Source organism: Tasmannia lanceolata, unplaced genomic scaffold (genome assembly GCF_043159265.1).
Source record: "Tasmannia lanceolata isolate RefF3 unplaced genomic scaffold, GAP_Taslan_0.1 ptg000037l, whole genome shotgun sequence".
In the NCBI taxonomy this organism is placed as follows: Eukaryota; Viridiplantae; Streptophyta; class Magnoliopsida; order Canellales; family Winteraceae; genus Tasmannia; species Tasmannia lanceolata.
In genome coordinates this window covers 466,020-485,995 of record NW_027518714.1, presented here as the reverse complement: position 1 = coordinate 485,995, position 19,976 = coordinate 466,020, and the positions used below count along the sequence as shown (strand labels likewise).

The 19,976-nt window shown below is 41.6% G+C and overlaps 1 protein-coding gene across 3 annotated transcripts; it reads right to left on the bottom strand.

Moving 5' to 3' along the window:
- Positions 1–376: 376 nt before the first annotated feature.
- LOC143860080 (auxin response factor 15-like) lies at positions 377–11,235 on the bottom strand. Of its 3 annotated transcripts, none has more exons than XM_077370594.1 (12): positions 10,623–11,232; positions 10,469–10,525; positions 10,077–10,268; positions 9,853–9,937; positions 9,649–9,739; positions 9,367–9,549; positions 4,147–4,266; positions 3,989–4,064; positions 2,257–2,419; positions 1,184–2,151; positions 912–1,102; positions 377–819 (listed from the first exon to the last, which is right to left on the bottom strand). In XM_077370594.1, exons 1-12 carry the CDS (start codon positions 10,869–10,871, stop codon positions 645–647), a joined length of 2,550 nt encoding a protein of 849 aa, XP_077226709.1. In that variant the 5' UTR covers positions 10,872–11,232; the 3' UTR covers positions 377–644. The 3 variants fall into 3 exon arrangements, 2 of the variants coding, with proteins under 2 accessions (XP_077226709.1, XP_077226710.1); XM_077370595.1 differs by having other exon boundaries at positions 9,385–9,549; positions 10,623–11,231; XR_013239574.1 differs by having other exon boundaries at positions 680–819; positions 912–1,077; positions 10,623–11,235.
- Between the last annotated feature and the right edge of the window lie 8,741 nt (positions 11,236–19,976).

The following is a 19,976-nucleotide window of genomic DNA, read 5'->3' as shown; positions in this document are numbered from 1 at the left end:
TTGTCCACCGTCTACTCTAAGGTATTTGTTGATTTATCTGAGCTGTTCTTTTTTTTTTTTTTTTACTTCTTATGTGTAACCAAAACTGTTCTTACGTCACATTTCTTTTAATCAGTTATACTATCATAAGCTCATTGACTTATTTTTTAATATAAAATCACAAATTAATAAATAACATATTTTAAACATGGAAGCAAAATCAGTAAAAGAGCTGCATTGATTTCATACTTCATATAATTGTAGATAATTCCAATTATTTCCTTCATCAAGTGATTTAATAGGAAATAAATCAAGAGGCTTGCAGGGCCATTTCATCAACCATGTACTGTAGGTACTAAGGAATCAGTAAGGAAATGCCTACTTATTACAATAAGTAGGCAAGGAAATGAGCATTTTCTTCTTTTTCTTGAATGGTAGCAAGGGAATGAACATGACAGAAAAAATCTGCTCAATATTATGAACAAGCATGTTGAAGCTTTTCCTAAAGAAGCCATTATATTTTACTTCAGTACAGTGTTCAGTAGGCTCAGATATGAACTGGAAGGCAAACAAGTTTCAGGAATAAATAGTCGATGTTGAAAGATCCAGAGGAAAAAAGAAAAGAAAATAGTTCTTCAGTAGGCAGCACAAACAGAGAGTTACATTCAGGTTACCATTGGAGAAGAATCACGGCATGCCAAGGAAAACTTTGATATGTTGATTGCAGTGGGTGCTTCTTCTGAACAACTCTGTGCATCGTCACCTCCCGCTCCAGTTGCCATCATTATCGCTTCATCATGAGTGTATATTAGAATCTTGGAAACAATATTGCAAAATTCCCTGCAGAATTACGGGTGCTAAATTTAATCAGATTGTGTAAGGTCAAACTAAAAATAAAAACAGGAAGAAGAGATCCGATCTAAGCTGCTTACTGCCAAGGATCATCTCCAACAAGCATCATATCATCCTCGCCATCAGTGTAAACAACTTGCCATCCTTTCTCTGGATCATTCAGAAGCCCCTCCATATTGAACAGCCGTTCGAGCTCGCAGATCAGATCATTGTATCCATCCAGCTTCGAGAGATCAATTGCCCTGCCTACAACACTTCCTTGCTTGTGAACCTGCAGTTTTGATCTCATAACAAAGTAAAGAGAAACTGAAAGTTAAAGCACGTCAGAGCACAGAGTATAAAGATAGCTTACTTTAGTACAACTCCGAACTGCAGTTTTAGTTGAACTTTGAGACTTCAAATGCGACTGTTTTTCTGCGGTTTCCCAACCGATACTGTGAGCAGAGTGAGGATAAGAGGTCTCCAAATTCAAATCCTTGGCAGAAGATGGAGAGGTGATCGGATTGGCATCCACTTCATTTGATACAGTAGTATCCTTGGTTAAGGAAAACCCAAAAAGCCGGCAGCCAGATTTACCAGTGGGAAGTATGCCTTGCCTATCCTTAGAATCTGCTTTAGTAACATGTCCAGGAGTTTGGACAGTCCCATGATGGTTTTTCTCTTTGGAGATATGATACAAGGGGAACATGCTTCCCAGATCTTCCCCAGCGTAATGGGGCCGACACCCAATTGATGCTTCAGCACTGTCAAACAGACCCACATAGGTACCCTGGTCCCCTCTATTCAAATTATTCACACCATAAGCAGAGTTAGAGCATGGAACCTGACCATTTGCTTGTTGGAACATTAGCACAGATGATGGGGAAGAAACTTGAGGCAACGGTGCAGATGGTTGCACTTGGGTATTGTATCTCTGCATCAGTGGTGGCCATCTGCTTCCAATGCGAGGCATTTGGACCCCTTCAAAAATTCCAAACCCACCGTTTTCTTGAACCCTTCTATCAGCAGGAACTCCTCCTCCATATGGTGGTTTCAATGGAAATATTTCTTGACCTTGCAAGACCTTACGGAATCGAACAGATTCTCCCAAGCCTATGCCTTTATAGGAAGTATCAGAATTTCCCATAGGAATTCTGCTACCACTTCCCATCCCAATTATCTGGGAACCGTTAGCATCAGGAATGCATCTCCTTATTTCAGACCGTTGATAATTGGAGACGTCAATACTACCATATGGAGTCCTAAAACCCAAAATTTCTTGACCTTGCAAGACCTTTTGGAACCCTGCAGGTTCCCCAAAGTCCAAAAACCCACTCCCATCTGTAAACAAGTAGTGAAAAGTGAGTTTGTTATATTGCTGAGAAAACAAGAGTTAATTAGCACAAAGAGACAAAACATGTTTGCAGATTGTGGGCAAGGACCTACTAGAAACTGGAAAATCTGATGTGATCGATGGAAGACTAATCTTGGTTCTCTTCGATACAGGAGCAAATGAATTGCCGGATCCTGGGACTGAACCAGATGGTTCAATCTCCCACGGAGAAACTCTATTCTGTTTATTGGTTTCTGCATCATCATCCCACCTTACCTGTAAACAATGTGGTGGAAACTTGAGATAAGGCATCAATAGAGAAGCATGGTCAGATGCAGAATCCAGGATCAAATCATAACTATTCTGCAAATAATGCTAGTGAAAATAACCAATAGCAGCCAAACAACTGATCTAGCATGCAATAAAATCAAGTGTAAGGTGATCCACCTGTATGCATGAAGTTCTAGGTATCATTATGCTCCCTGTGGGAAGAAACAAAGGATGGCAAACAATACACACCTTATAAAACCACATTTATATGACTGCCCGTTGAAAAGTTGAATCTAACCCCATGCAATCATACTAAAGAAAAATATAAAAAAACTTAAAAGAGTTGTTAGGAAGACACACCCCTGTCAGGAAATCTTTCCAACAGCCATCCTTGTTATGCCACTCACCCAATAATACATTAATGGATTAAAAGTAAAAATTAAGGGCAATCCTATGTTAGGGCCTCAGTTCCACAATGCAGTAGTCGCAGAAGCAGCAGCAATTCCCAAAAAAAAAAAAAAAAAGTCAAGGAGTAGGGGTGTAAACGAGCCGAGCAGAGCCGAGCTTGGCCTAGCTCGGCTCGGCTCGTTAAGCTCAACGGCTCGGGCTCGAACTAGGCTCGGCTCGGCCAGGCTGGCGAGCCTTACCGGGCTCGGGTTATATTAAGGGCAATGATATATTCACACCCCTCATCTTCTCTGGACAGCCCTATCTAGTGTAATTTGACTACTCTTTTTACACCACGGAGGTGGTCCAAGTAACAAATGGGGTTCCAAAAAAGAAGTGACATATTTTGCCTCCCCCTTTCACTCCCTAGACAACCCTTTTAGTGTATATATTAATATATAATATATATTTAAATATATTAAATCCTTAACAAGCCTTAACGAGCCTAGCCAGCCGGCTCGGCTCGGCTCGTTAAGGATTCGAGCCGAGCTCGAGCGAGCTTCTGAGCCCAAGCCAATATTGACACCCTTACCAAGGAGGGGTGCCTAGTTAGAAAAGAGTATGTGACATAAGTTTTATTTATATGTAAAAAATGTTTAGTGACCATGTTTTTTAAGAGTTGCTCTAAGATGCATGTACATATTTTTCCAACGAAAAAGTATGGGTGGGCAGAAGTGCAAGTGAGGGGCCACTGTTGAATGAGCCCAATCATTTATCTGCTAGGCCTTGCCAAGATGGGCCAGGCAACAAAATCCACCACCACCGGATGAACAAGTGGCTCACACTTGGTACTTTTTCCCAGTCATTTTTCTCGGTGCACACATCATGTAACAAATCATTTTAGCTTTCAGAAAATACGACAAATAATATTTTACTAGTAGCAAGAAGAGGCTGCAAAAGGAGTAAACTGAGATATAAACAGCAGCAGTGGCACCTTACAGAAAAATTTATGCTACTAAATCTAGGATTACACAGAAAAAATGTTGACAAAGACCACAGCTGAGGCCAACTGCATATATTTATGCCTTCGATTTTAACTTGTGAAATAGAACAAATTGTGCAACCAATATAGCAACTTATTTTGATGCAACCAACCTAAGAGCATATTATGTAACATTAAGGCATTACCGATAAGCATCTCCATTTCGAACCAGGCCACCTCACAGGATCCATATCACCAATCCCAGTTATCACCCCCGTGTACCTGGGAACCACAAATAATTAAATTATTCACTTCTGAGCTTTTGATCAGAGAGAGAGAGAGAGAGGGGAGAGCTAGGACAAACCTTCGCTCTGCTGCATCTTCAGTTTCAAATCGCATTTTAAACCTCACACCAACAGAAAATGAATGAGCAAAGCTCTTAGAGAACTTCTGATATGGTATTATAAAGTCCGATGGGCTGGCCCTACAAAGCATTTAACAAAAATCTTAGAAGCTTTACCTCTTCCAACATAGATCCCAAATTCCTAATTATGAGATGTCAAAACCTCTGTCGACTATTATCTCAAGAATCCTTCAAAACAGAAAGTCATAATATATACAAAAGAGAAACTCTGAAACTATATGAGTTTCAGAATCTTAACAAAACCCCACAGCTAATAAAGGAATGGTAGCAAAGATGAATTTCATTCCAAATATGCTATTGATACACTGAAATGATGACACATCAACATTTCCCAAATAAAACCATGACTGCTACTACTTTCTCAATGTAATAGCAGTACCAGTCATTGCTCCACTGAGAAGTCATCATAGAAGGTGGTATATCTTCAAATGTAGAAAATTTAAGATAATCTGGAAGATGAACAATGAAAAAATTGTTACTTTTAACAGTTACGGTGCAGTATATTGGGCTACTGGTCAGAGGGAGGACTTCCTTTGGTTCAAATGACTTGATTATGTTAACTTATGCAGGTTGTTGTGATGAAAGTGATGTCGCAGAGACTGAAAACAAAGCGGGTATAAAATGGTTTTACGCTTCCCCCTTGCTTAAACTCATCCAAGGTATACATTAAATGTGTAAAGAAGAATCCTGCCCCCAGTGGAGATAAAAAAGCCTTTTGGTGTTACATGGTCAGAGTTACTAACCTGGCTTGAGATACTTATTTTGTAATTTTAACTCGAGTAGGCTCTTTTCTGCCTCTAGCGTTGTGTTCCTTCTTATTTTATATAATGTTTTAATTATTTGAAAAATGCCCCTGTGATGTTGTATGTTTGAAAAACTGCCCCTGTGATGTACTACATCCTCATAAAATTTGATGAAATTGAAGATCAACTAATACAACATCAAGGGCATCCAAAGGAAATCAAAAGATACACAAAAGGAGAAAAATGAAAGGCTTGTTCGTGACTGAGGCATTGCAAGGGACCAAGAGCATGCAGCTAGGAGTTGAATTATCAATACAAGAGCAAGAGAGGAGAGGTTTTTTCCCACGAAATTGGTGCCCACATCTTATTTTTATAAGCTATGTTGGGTTATGTTTTTACTTAAGTGATAGGGCTCACTTTATTTTATTTCTTTTATATCGATTAGTTTAAGTCAAATTGATAGGGCCTACATGTTATATTTTTATATCTTTTAATTCACAGGTAGATTGCCTGCTTCATTTTATAAAGTACAATTCTCTTGGGAATTAGGGTTATAAATTAGAAGTCGAGGGAAAAGTCTATAGACTCTATACCAATGTAAGCCCACTTTTGGGGCAATTTTGAGATGAATAAGATGGGCTACTTTACCTTTTTTTTTTTAAAGATGGGCTACTTTTTTTGTAGGATTTTGTTCCACCTTTGTTATTTTCTTGTAGTGTTTTGGAGGACGAGACTTTTAAGATAGAACACTCTTACTACTTGATCTCTACAAGGTTTTGGAGAAGCAACCTGTGGTTGTAATCAACTTAGGAAGGGGCTTTTTCTTTGACGTAAAAAACGAAGGAAGTTTGGGAAGCTTTATTTTCTTTTTTGTGGGCCTACAGAACATCAATTCGAACCTCTATTAGTGATACTCCTTATTCTCTAGTCTACGGGATGGAGGCCGTGTCGCCAGTTGAAATCCACATACCATCATTATGAGTACTAATGGAAATTCGATTACCCGAAACAGAATGGGCAAATGCCAAATATCAAGAGCTAAACATGTTGGACGAAAAGCGACTCCAGGCCTTATACAGCAACACCCAAGGGTACCAGCGCAAAATAGCGAGAGCTTTTAACAAGAAAGTGAAAACCAGATGTGATTGTAGAAAAATGCCACATGCATACAAACGCATGCAGTAAAATTTCAGAATAAGCAGAGGCTAGTGCAAAGTAGCTATTTCCTTTCTATATTTCCTCTATCAATGCATTCAGTAAAGCAGTATGGGATGCTTCTGCTTGTCAGTACTCATTTGTTGCCCAAGAGAAAAGGTTTATTGAAGAAAAAAGACAAAAATGTTTGAAAGAAGCCAACGACCACCACCATCTCGGCCTCCCCCTGACTCACGGCCATGGCCACAACCTCGGCCACTACTATCACGGCCACCCCCACGACCAATCCGACCACCCCCACGACCACGATCAGTGCCAACATAAGTCACATGAGCAGACCCATCCACCAGTGGGTCATAAGACGGAATCACACACATACACTGCACATGAGAGAAGACATCGGCCAGTGATGGAATCGAACCAGAGCTAACAATCTACTGGCGAAGCTGAAGATAGTCCGGTCCTAAGGAGTCAAGAAATCGAACAACCCTTAACTCGTCCTGGCGCTTTTTAAGAACGACAGGATCTACAGTAAAGGGTAACAATAAATCAATTTCCTAATACAGAGCAAGATAATCACCATAGTGGGTCCCCACCGGCTTGTCGCCTCTCTCAAGACGAAACCACTCAGAAAAACAATCACAGATAAGAGTCAGATTATCTGCCCCAGAGTACATGGTAGCGGTCTGGTCCCAGATTTCCTTCGATGACTGAAGACACATCAAGGAAGTAGCAATATGAGGTTCCATATGATTAAAATACTTGAACAATACTCCACAGTTGTAGTCAACCTAAAAGCTTTCTTCTTTGACTGTAATTTCGGCACAAACTGTTGGTGGACTGCAAGTTTAGTAGAATGAAATTATGTGTTTTTTTCATTACTTCACGCGTTGTATTTTCAAGAAAATGAATTAGAACAAGGGGTTTTATATTGGAAAGCATTTCTAATCTTGAATCAACAAAAAATCAGCTATAATATAGTTTGATTTCAAGAAAATACTGTTGTAATTCTGTTTTAATCACGCAAAAAGTTCTTGACTGTATGAGATTTGTGGATCTGCTCTTTTACATTAATTAGCCATGGGACATGCATTATAGAAGCTGTTTTTACATCATTTGGTATTACAGCATCCATAGTAGAAATTCTTTTTTCCATCATTTGGTACCAGATGACCATATTAGTTGTCTATATATCATTTGTTATTAGAGCCATGCCTCCAAGAAAGGCATCAAGTCTTCAGGCGCTATTGAAGAGTCAAGAAAGTACAATCTTTGATGAGTTTAGGGAGGTGCTTCACATTAGGATTGCAAAACCACATTCCCCATAATATGAGTAACAGTTTATTGTGTCGTAAAACTTTTACTTTCTTTACTAGTAAAGTGCATGAGATGCATGCAAAAAAGAGGATATACGAGAGACAGGGATAAACAGAAACCATCTGAAAGGAAAGCAACATTGGAAATGGTTGTGTTGATTTTATATAACAGTAGGAAAGAAGAAAAAACTATATATAAGAAACAGTTTGGTGTCTTCCATTTTGCTTTCATTCGACAGTTAATGCCTTTGTTTCTTTCTAATTGTCAGCAACTCAGTATCATTACTAGCACCTGACATTCACTATTATTAAGGCTTAGTATTTTCATGTCTATAAAACACTTTCCTGCCCATACATTCGTAAAATTATTATTTATATGTTTCAAATAAAGTATACATGATTAGAAAATAATTTTCGTGTTTAACATTAAGTTCCATCATTAATATCAGTGAATTAAGTATAAATTAATTTTTTCATTGCAGCTGTGTCTAGTTAGCTTCAATGTTTCAATGTTTAATCTGAATTTAGACTAGGAGCTTACACAGGCCATTTGTAATACAACATAATTTGTTTCCCAACCATGGGAAATTGGGAAACTTGCTTCCATACATTAATAAATTCCAAAGGCACATTTTATGACAACGTGAGACATATGACCTATGGGCAATGACAGTCAAATGCACATATAAAAAGTGTGCAATGTACACATTTTCATTGCTGTGAACAATGGAAGCCACAGCAATTCACAGGTGTCTCAAACCTATTGACGGGATCCCATAGCAGGAACAATGGTAGCACATGTCACACATGACCAGTGGAAGTACATGTGTCACACATGACCAATGGTGCACATATGTCAACATGGCCAATGGCAGCACGTGTGACACATTCTTTAGAATGTACAATTGACAGTAGCATCATGCATTACTTATAAACACAATAATTTTCTAGAATACATTTCTAGTGTAATTGGCCAAGCATTTCCTGTTTCTATTCATGCATTTTCTAAAGCAGAGATTTTTCCTTCTTTACTTCCCATATCGTTTGCTAACCAAGCACCATGAGTGTAATAATCTACTCGATTAAAAGTGGTAATGAGTTCTTGCTGCCAAGAACCTTTGGTTCTAGGCTGACACCTCTCTCCCTTAATACAACCCATCATCATGATAACAGTTGGTCCCCAACATCCAATGCACAATGTTTAACAAGTGGCCATTAGTCCAGTTTATGATGCAGTTAAAAATCAGGACTTAGCACTAATCTATGTGGATGTAGGAAGGATGTGGAGCTAAATTTTGTTACATCATCATCGCTATTCCAAACATGTAGTCTTTACATATCTTGCACTAATACTAGCAAAACAAACAGTGACAGGAAAATGGGAGCAATGCACCCTCTTATATTGGCCAGGGAAGTCATGTAAGAGAGAAACGTGTGTTTTCAGGTGCATTCAAATCATTTCCCCAAAAATGCTTAGCAGGAAAGGAAGTTAAAATGAAGATGCATAAGGGACATGGGGAGCTAAGTTGCTCCCACTTAGATGGGCCAGGGCAGACATGTGAGAGATAAACATGTGTTTTCAGGTGCATTCAAACCATTCCCCCAAAAATGCATAGCATGAAAGGACGTTAGCAAGAAGATTGTATATTCCTCTTTTCAAAGCTCACATTTCTTGTCTTCAACTAGTTTACTTGTTAACTAGTTTCTCGGTATGTATTAGGGTACTAGCATGCATCTTTCAGAACTATGAAAATCATAAGCCAGAGTGACAAATTATAACATCAGATAGTTATTTATAGTGTTGAAACAAAACTAATAGACTGAAAGTAACCTCAAATGACCAGAAACATTCGAGCAATCTTAGCCAGCTTCAAATAGAAGTATTTCGTAACAGAACCTCCATTCAAGTATTAGGTAAAATCTCCTAGAAAGACCGGAATACTAACCGATGATTCTGCCCATACCTTGGGTTGTAGTTAATGTGAAACGCACTCTTTGTGGATACAGCATTAGCCACAGCATCAAGGCTGCTAACATTTAACCTCTGGCTACAGAGGACAGAATAAGGACTGGCACTATTGAGCTGAGCTGCTCTTCGAATTCCCAACCTCAATTCTCCATCGTCACCCCTAAAAAGAAAAAACCAGTGAGAAAGAAAGAGACACTCGTGCAAAAGAAGAACTACTAATAGAGATTAGCAGTGGCATCAAACCCATTAGCATATGTACCTAAGGAAGAGTACAGCATCTCCTGAGATGAGCTTTTTCTTATTGACAAATGCACTCCATCCAGTAGTGAGCAAATGTCGTCGCGGCTGACCTGTAAAGCGATGCCAAACCACGAATTACCAATGAAAATAAACTAGCAAAGCCTAAATGTTCTTTCGCAATGAGTGATAAGAGTAGTTGTAAATTAGGGGAAGGAAAACAAACCCCTATAGATATGGCGAAACCTCCACTCGATGCCATGTAAATCTTTCGCAATGAGTTCTTGTGAAGGTCTTTGCTGTTTATAATCCTAGCACAAAGTGCAAACGAAAACAAAACAAGATCTTCTCAGCAGTATGCAGGAGTAAAATTAAGATCAATGTAAGCAAAGTCAATTTTATTCTCATATGTCTAAAAATGAAGACAAGAGAGCTGTAAAAATTAATTACCAAGGGAGGGAAACAGTCCTCGGCAGCTCGACGCGGGACAGAGAAACCTCCATGAGTGCTCGTATCCGAGGCTGTGAGGGTCTTGCAGAACATATGGGGCGTCGTCGTCGTCGTCGTCGTCTTACTTGAACCCTCAATCTCCTCTTCTCCATCTACACCAATCTCACCTTCCTGCAACTTTCTCTCAACATGCTGCTCAAAAAAAAAAAAAAAATCATAAAATCAAAACCCCAAATTTGTGGAGAAAAAAAAAAGTAGTAAAGAAACAGGAAATTAAAGAAAGAAGGGTTAGAGAGTAGAAGACAGAAAACCCAATTTTTTATTTTTATTTTTATTTTTTTTTGTTATGGGAGAAAAATCGAAGACAATCAGAAAATTGCAGAATCTCCAACCTCAGTTTCAGGAACCAGAGAGACCTGCGCGTAAACCTCATCCGTGGCTGTATCCGCCTGCAAGAACAAGGACCAAAACGCAACACATATTACACCCAAAATTGCAAAAACCCATATCCCAGAAAGAAAAGGAAAAGACAAGAGGGAAACCGACGTGAAGGTTGACGTGGATTACGCGGCAGAGGAGGTGCGGAGGTAGATGGTAAACAAGGGGTAGGGGTGGGAAATCGGAGGCCTGCTCCAAATGGCCTTGAGGGAAATACACGATAAAGCTCCCCTTTCTCGGGAGAGAGATGAGTGGGCCAGCGCACGCATGCCACAGCTCCAGACACACGGAGGGAGGCGAAGAAGAAGGAGTAGGGTTTTGGAGAGACTCGTCCATGGCGTTGAGATCGATTCCCATCAAACCCAGCAGTAAAGAGAAGAAAAACGAAACAGAGAAATGATGTGGGGGTGTTTAAGGTGGAGGATAACAAGGGTATTCATGGCTCTGCATTTGCAAGAAGGCTGCTGCTGCTGCTGCTACTATGCTTGCAGCTGGGCTGCTTAATCTGCGCACCCTCAGCTTTGCCAAAAGGATATGGGTCAAAAGACACAGGCTCACCATGCGTACGATACTCTGTTTTTACTCTTTTTAAATCCAATTACATCAAAATCAACTCTCTCTCTCTCATTGTTCTACTTCTGGGGGAGCTGCCGCTACTGCTACTACTGCACCTCCATTGCCTGTCAGACAATACAACTACAACCCCATTATTTTCGGCGTATTATATTCAACGGAAAAGACGGGTTGGCTTCTGTATTTACTCTAAATGACGGGTTTTACTCTTTCCTTTCTAAGAAATGCCACTGGTATCCTCTTACTTTTTTCTACTTCCAATTTTGAAGTCTACAGTTCCCTTTTATTTCTTGGGCCAGCCCTGTCTAGCCTTTACAGTTTACAGTACAAGCGGGCGGGTGGCCCAAAGAAGAAAAATGGGCGAATATTATCATTTCCTTTGGATGGGTCCCTCCCACTTAGGCCTTTGTAGGGGAAAAGTGTGTTTATTGAATGGCCAAGTTATATACTCGTATTCTGCCTTTCAACATTTCCAATTCCACAGTTGCACTACACACACACACTGCGCCAAAGAGCAAAAGAGCAAAAGGAGCAAGACAAACAATTGCATTGTCACGTCTTCCTCGGGGCCCGGGACATCTCTCATTTCGGAATGCGTTTCCGTCTTTTTACCTGCGGGACCGACACTACACGTGCCACGGTTTTTGTCGATCGACCAATCACCACAGACTAACCTTTATTTGAAAGCCACGATTCTATCTTAATCGTTCGATCAAATTTTCAAGGCCCCGCCAAAAAAACACTACAGAAGGCGTGTGTTGTGTGACTGGCGAGAATTCGTAAAGGTTGGTGATCCATCATAAAATTGACAAAGGTATGTAGGCTAATGATAGTTGCACCCCCTATTTTAATTATGACTGCCCTTTTACTGTCTTCGTGACTACTTTATTTAGTTATAAAATCGAGGGGGCCACCTACTTGTGTTAAACAATACACCATTCAAATCACGATCATGAAAATCTCCTCCCCCAACCCTCTGATGTAATTACCCTGATTTTTTAACTAGACCTCAGAGGCTGTTTGGATGTAAGGAAAAACTTTCCTAATCATTTTCACGGGAAATGAAATTTTAGTATTTAGAATACTCATTTTCTATGGATGTTTTTTTTGAAAAACATATTTTGTTTCTTGAATTTTAGTTCCAATGGAAAATATTATTCTGCACAATTACCTTAGGGCGATGATATCTTCACCCCTCCTGCACAGTACTCATCCGCCCCCCTTTTAACGCGATTTGACGTCAAAACGCTTTAAAGTTGCCCATCGTTCACATTAGAAAGGAGGGGCGAATGCGTACTGCAGTTAGTATATGATGCATTTTCAATCTCTTTTCCAAAGCAAATGTATCAACTGAACGGAGCCTTAGGCCCTGTTTCTTTTAGATTATGACAACCGATTGTGGAGTCCTCAACTGATTACTGGACTGAGAATTGCACTAAATTTTAGTCCAATAATCGGTTGTGGACCTGTTGTCATAATCTAAAACAAATAGGCTCTTAGTCTATTTATTTGGACCATCCTCACCCTTTATCTCAACTTTACGGTTAGAATTTTAACTAATGGCTTGGCCCTCATGCAGACAAGCCCAAATGATACACTTTAATATCATAGCCTATCCCATGAACAGTGGAGATCAACAGGCATGTTATTGGGCCCACTTCCAGATTATTTTAGCCATCCAACCAAAAAGCATTCAAAATGACTTGTTATGTATTAACAGTCAAATTTTTTTATTGAAGGGCATATCGGTCCATTAAAACACTCTGGACAAAGTGTCACGGTGATCGAAGGGCGGCAGAGGGCACTTTGGGTCATTTTCGACGCAATGAATGGCCACTGCACCCTCTGTTTGGTAAGTTATAATACCCCGGATAAAACGGGTTTCTGTTCAACGCCTATGTGGCATCTTTTATTCATTTTTTCCATTTTCGACGTCTCCCTCTCTCATTCATTTTCCCCTTCTGCCCTTATTCATTTTTTCACCTCTCTGGAATTTACTTACTCTCCCATTTGGAAAGGTAAACATTTCCTTTTCTCTCAAACACTCTATGTCTGTTTATTTTGGGTTAATCTAGATATTGCCATAATTGAATTTCTTTTCACTTTAATTAAACTTAAAAAAATGGAGGATAAAGACTTGGGTTTTGGTGCGTCTTGTTGTTGTTGTTGTTGAGGAGAATTTTCAATTCATGACTGAGATTAGGTTGGGATTTTGATGGAAACGGAATAGGTGTTGTTCTCTTTTAGACATTGATAGATACCAGTTTCATGTCTAAAATAAAGAGACTAGCCTCTATTGTAGAGTAATTGAATGCGACACTTTGTTTCCACTTGATTAAATGGCCAAATTATAGAAAGCCATGTTTCTAAGTAATGGCCATGACTCATCGTATGTGCATGCAGCCCATATATTTGCTAACCCATGGCAATACGTGTGTGTGTGTGTGGAAATGATATCTACACCCCCTTTCTTCCATTCAAAGCTTTCTCAGGAATGGACATGACTTGTGGCATGTGCATGAAGGACCCAAAACAATGGAGCCTACATGGTCATACCCACGACAGTGTGTGTGTAGATGTTTCTTTGTTTGTTTATGGGGAAATGATATTTTCATCTCTTTAACACCATTTCCACCTCCTTTTAACTCATTCCTCTTTTGATAAAAAAGACAAGCCCAAAAGACAACGTTTAAATATTGCGTTTGTCTCTTCCAAAATCAAGTCAATTTTTAAGGATATTGGAAATACCATATCCTCTGTTTGTGTAATGTGGTAGATGACTCTTCTGAATAAGTTCCAAGATATACTTCTAAGATATCAGATCTATGGCCGTGTTTCGCAACTATGAAAAAAATATTTCAAGGCATACTTGTGGGCAAAATTGTGCGAAAGGGATGTGGAAGGAGGCTGAGTGAGAGAATTGAATGGGCAAAATTGAATCGATGCTCTGTTTGGTTGCCGGGTTTTTTTTGTTCCTGAGAGTTATGTGGGAGAAAAAAAAAACCCTGAGAGATAGGTGGGAAAAAAAAAGTCCTAGAAGTATCCTGGTAAAATAAAAATCCCATGTTTGGTTGACCGGATTATGGTGGGAAAAAAAAAAACCTTTGTTTGGTTGCTTGAACTGTTGGGTAGAAAAAAATTCTTCTCAAACTTATTTTTGGTTCCTGAGTTTATTTTTGTTCCTGGGGTTATTTTGGGATGGGATGAAAAGGCAATCATTACAAAAGTGGGATTAAAAAATTCACCACACAAGCAGTCGTTACAAGAGCGGGATTAAAAAAACCTAGTGCTAAAAGGCAACCAAACATGGGATGCGACCAAATTTAACTAACTCTTTCTGGGACCAAAATTTAACTGGCAACCAAACGGACATGAAAAATTGCATATTTAAAATTGTTTTTTTTTTGTTTTATTTCCCTAGTTGTTTGGAGCATTTAGCTCCCCTAACTCCCAACCTCTCAAGTCTCTCCCTCTCCCGCCCATCTCTCGCAACTAGCCCAACAAATATCCCATTGAATATTTTTTTGCCAAACATGCCTTTCAAGTGGCATGTGACTACATTTGAAGCATGAACATGTGAACATTTCCTGCATACTAATTGCCGTGTTGATAAAATACGGCTTTGTTCATAAACATTGCTAACTGTTAAAGAATCTGACTGTTTTTTAAACTAATATTAATATGTGTAACTATTCATTTATAGCTTCAAAACCTTTTTTTTTTCGTGTGGGGTTGGATTTCTTTTTTTACATTATTAAGAATGAACATGAAACTTAGACCCCTTCAATAGTACACATAGGGTACAAACATGCCATATTTTCTTGGAAATTGAAACAGTTGGTCAAAGGGGGGAGGGGACCGTCACAAGGTGACCGAGTGAGTCCATGTCCGATGCCAAATGGATATGGGTGCCCATGGATTGAGATAGTCCGACAGAATTTGGGCAGCAATTTGATCTGAACTGTGTCCATTAGATCTATATCCTAATCTCGGAAATTATTTTGGATTGTGACAACAAAATCTGATGGAGCTTCGTAGATCCAAAGGAATTTCCCATTCACAGTCCTACGCTCTCCCTCTTCGTTGTCCTAATTTTAAGCCCTAACTGGATGCTAACATGTAAAATATAATTAAGACCTTAAGACACTCCGATGAGCGGTCTGATTCAAAATAGATCGTGACACAAGGACTTAGAAAGTAGGATATAAAAAGGGCAATGATATTTCCCTCTCTCACGGATAATAACGTTATTCGTTAAGTTTGTTAAGTTTTAAAGGCAAAGAAAAATATTAAAAAGGGATGAATTTATCCTCAATTACTGAACCATTCTCACATAAACCGTCAAAGGGGGTGGGGGGGGGGGGGGGGGGTATTTTATCCATTTAGGGGCGGGGGAATAATTTCTCTGTGAAAAACAATCCGAAAAATATTTGACCGATTAGGACATAGGTGGAGCTAATCTAAAGTGGATCCATTAATGGCGCCCTAAAATGGGATCGGTATCAAAGTATCAACTGCTTGGAAACATCTTAAAGTTGAATTTTTCATCATGCATGATCGTAGATCGGGAATCATCCAATGAGAGTGGGGCCAAGGGCTACAGGCCGGATTTGTGATAGCCATCAATATTTATATATGCACTTGTCTCCCAACACGTGGAGGTGGGTCCATGGATTAAGTGTTGGTTTTCGTTAAAAAAGAAGAAGAAGATGCTCATAGGCAAAATCGATTTGTGAAAGTACAAAATAACACTAACTATTACAGTCATTGAGTGGGGTCATTGTAAGAGATGTTTCACTGCTCAGTAATATTAACCACCCGATAGTACCATTTATACTTGTCTGGGAAATAAACATGATAAAGGCATTCATTTTTGTCTCAACACCAAGTACACGACAGATCCGATGGTTGAGATTTTCCGATCGGATGAGATTGTGATCGTGATGGGCCCCACTGAATCGTTGGTTCTGATCACCACAGCTCGTGGAAAGAGAAACTAGGCGTAAGTTACTGATTTTTCATGCTTGTACTCTTTTTTCTCTTTGGAAAAATTGCAGTTGGGTGACATCAAAATACCAGAATTACCAACAGGGGACATACTTTTGAAAAATTGTTAGAGATAGGTGATAACCCCCGTTTGAGAGTTTGATAACCCCCTTTTAGAGGATTGAGAACCCCCTTTCCGTCCCTCTCTAACAATTTAAAGAGGGTCGATAACCCCGTTGGCAATTCTCGTATTTTAATGTCCCCCAATCGCAGTTTTTCCTATCTCTTTTGATGTGTGGTCCCTCCAGTTAAAGGAATCTGCTGCATTAACTGCCTTCAAATCAGAGACCCTCGACTTTTACGCGCGTCAGAATGAGAGCGTCTGACTCTCTCTCTGCTTTAAATCACTTTCATCGTACTCTTGTCACGTCAATCTCACCTTTCCCTCGTAAACCATACCATCGAACACGTGGACAACTCACAACCGCCGGGCTATCCAAGATCAATGATCGACATCTGTGGCGCAACATAACGACACTAGCCAGTAACTTGCTTGGTTTATGTTCGGAACTCACGTGGTTTGGTGAAAGGTCAATTTCGTCATTTGGGAGCAACTCAGTGAACTTACCGGGTTTCCGGTACGGTACGGTACGATATCATTCCGGTACGATAATAAAATAATGTATGTTTCTTAATTTTTAGGGGGCCGATTACTATTACCGGCGAACGCCTGTAAATGTATTTTTAGCTTTAGCCCGGTAAACTCTTTTTTGACTTGGTGTATAAAACGGATTTTGCAACTCATTTTGGGGAGGGAGGGCCCTCAGGCTATATGTTGCTCTGCCCCTAGCTACGTGGCTGCCGACATTCGGGTCATTGGTTGTGGGTCTTGATGGCATCTGAATCCGGGTCTGCGATCGCGCGGTCGGTAGAGGGCCTCCACGGGATCTGCAATCACAAACAAAGGGGGTCAGGGGTTCCGAGGTGGGTCCCGGGCGACCACTTCGACACCCAAGTCAGATCCTTCGACCAATCAATATAAACGACAGCGAGAAGAGGAGAGGGTTCGATCAGGTTTACCAGGACCAAGGCGCGGGTTCTTTTCTTGGTGTACGGACGAGTGGGTCGAAGGGGACTAACAGGGAGAGTGGGATTAAGTTCCTAGTCTCCTCTGTTGTTGCCTTGCCTCTTTTTCCGGTTTTTGTGTGGGAGCTGAGAAAAAATGGTGTTTTCAAGAAAAAGGCGGATCCCTCTCTTCTTCCCTTCCCTCCCTTTTAAAGGGAGGCGCGCGGACCTTTTCATCATTATGGAGAGAAAACCTTCCTTTGCAGGATTGGACCGTTCTCCTGCTCCGCCGGCGCGCGTGGCTTTGCCGGATAATTCCTTCCATAACTTGTGATGATGAGGTCTGGGCGGCGAGAGAGCGACACGCGTCGTGATCGTATGGTCTTGCCGTTTCCCAACGCCTTTCTTCATGATGGTTAGGCTTTATTGGTGCATGGACGACACGTGGCGAGATTTGAGAGCAGCGCCGTATTTATGTCCCATCATAACACCCCCTTACTCCTTTGGTCCATTGAATGGGCCAAGGGAGTAACGTTTTTGGTCAAGCGACGTCATGGTGAGAGCATTTATGGGAGCTCCGGAGTACGAGGAGACGTGCCGTTTTGTCCGGTGACCATCCCCAGGAAGTGGTAGCGTCATTATGTGGGTCGCCTTGTTTCGAGATATGAGGCTTTCTTCCTTGAGCTTGAAAAAGGAGGACTACCTTGGCGCTCTGTTGTGGCCTCTCTCCCCCTTTTTTTTTTTTTTTTTTTTTTTTGAGGTAGGTGTTTCTCCGCGCTTTTTTTTCAACAACATGTCCGGTTCCCCTTCGCGAGTTAGGGGCAAGACCTGTCTTTCCCAGGAATCGTCGAGTGACCCCGACTTGTCTTCCGATCCGGAGGAGGACCCCGCGGCTCGTCGGAAAAGGGCTGGAGGGACTCGGGTCCTTCCTCGGGCTTCCCCCCTTCGCCTTTCCTCCTTGCCTAGGGAGGATAAGTCGTCTCGGTCCCGTGTCGTCAGGGAGGGGTCTTTTTTCTCCCGAGCCTATCACCAGGGGATGGAACTGCGTGGCCGTGTTTCGAAGATGGGTAAGGAGATCGAGGACTTGAAGCGGGTGAACGAGGCTTTGCAGAAAAATGTTCATTCCCTCAACGAGCAGCTGCTTGAATATGAGGTGGACCCCCTGCTGGAGAGCTCCTGGGAAGAGGAGGGGAACCCTTCGGGAGAGGAGTCTTCTTCCGATTAGTTTCTGGCATTTCCTGTTTTTCTGTGTGTTTTTTTTCTCTTTTCCCCTTTCCTGTCGGGGATTTTGGGGCCTGCGTGCCTTATGCTTTGTTTCTTATCCCCCCTTCTTTTTGTAGGCCTGTGGGCCAGGAGGATGTGAATGGATGATCTTTATGAGTTTGTGCCGTGTCACTTTGTGTTGCTTTTTCCATCTGTTTGGTTGCTTTTCCACTGTGTTTGGCATAAATTATCTTTGTTGCGAGGAATTGTGGCATTTTGTTCGAACCTATGCAGGGTTCCGAGCCTTTTCCTAGCGTGTTTAGTTTCCTCCGCCTGTTGTGTTTGTGCGTCGTGGTCTCGTGCCGGGGCTCCGGGCCTGGGCGCGCATTTTTCCTCTAGTGGAATTGAGGTCGGACCTCTCTGCTTGGTTTCACACCTCCGGACCCCTCATTTTCATTAGGTGGGGAGGAGTTGAAAGTGATTTGTGATGATGAGGTTTGGGCGGCGAGAAAGTGACCTGTGTCGAACTCGTACGGTCTTGCCGTTTCCCATCGCCTTTTTTCATGATGTTTAGGCGGTATTGGTGCATGGGCGGCACGTGGCGAGATCTGAGAGTAGCGCCGTTTTTATGTCCCATCATAGCACTACCTTTGGTCCATTGAGTGGACCAAGGGAGCAGGCTTGTTTACCTGGTTAAGGAATATCGTGACGAAGGCGTTTATGGGAGCTTTGGGATACGAGAGGACGTACTGTTTCGTCCGGCGATTCCTTCCCGAGGAATTGTGGTGCCATCACGCGGTGCTGGCCGGTCATCCAATAGGAAACGGACACGCGTAGGGCAGGTTGCTTCGTTTTCCTACCCAAGGGTTTCTCATAGGGTTTATAAGGGGTGAGCTCTTCCGTCTTTTATGCAGATCGCCTTTTCGCTCATTTCTCCTTCTTTGCTTTCTTTCGGCCTTCCTTCGGGCTCGTCAGAGATGTCGTCGTCTTTCCAGGGTCTCTCTGTAAGTGGCGAGGGGAGAGTTGCTATCGAGGGGAGTCCCCCCAGTAGCCCCGAGACAAACCCTGACGGGTTGGGGCCTCAACAAACAATTCCTGAGAGGAACCCGCCTCAAGGGCTTCCCCCGCGCTCTCATCCTCCTCCCCTTTACGAGAGGGAGTCTCATGAAGCCTTTGTTCATCGCAACCGCTCGTTCTTCTCTTATGTCCATCGTAGGAAAATGGAGGTCTGTAGCCGGATGATGGACATGGATCGAGAGATAGCAGCCATGCGTGCGGAGAATGACTTGTTGAGGAACCAGGTGAGGTGGCTAAATGACCAGACCCGATTTGTTGATGATCGAGGTTGGGGGAGCTCTTCGGAGGAGGAGCATAGCGATAATGAGCTTTCTGATGTGGAAAACTCTTTCAGCGGCTTGTCGCTCTGGGCTGGAGGCGGTGGGGTGAGTGGGATTTTGGAGGGGCTCTTTCCCTTTTTTCTCTCCCCGCCCCCCTCCTTTTATTTTATTTTTTTTATTGGGGGTCTTGGGGGCCCGGGCGTGCATGCCCTTTTCTTTTTTTTGCCTTCACTCTCCTCCCTCTTTTTTGTAGGCCCGTGGGCCAGAAGGAAATAGTTATGAATGGCTCTTTTTTTTT

What these genes read in the sequence shown, in the direction of transcription:
- LOC143860080 (XM_077370594.1), bottom strand. Translation starts at nt 10,871, where the DNA reads ATGGGAATCGATCTCAACGCCATGGACGAGTCTCTCCAAAACCCTACT. An exon ending in GAAGATGCAGCAGAGCGAAG is followed by an intron (nt 4,065 to 4,146) that starts GTTTGTCCTAGC and finishes TGTGGTTCCCAG; the next exon opens with GTACACGGGGGTGATAACTG. An exon ending in CGAAATGGAGATGCTTATCG is followed by an intron (nt 2,420 to 3,988) that starts GTAATGCCTTAA and finishes CATTGTTTACAG; the next exon opens with GTAAGGTGGGATGATGATGC.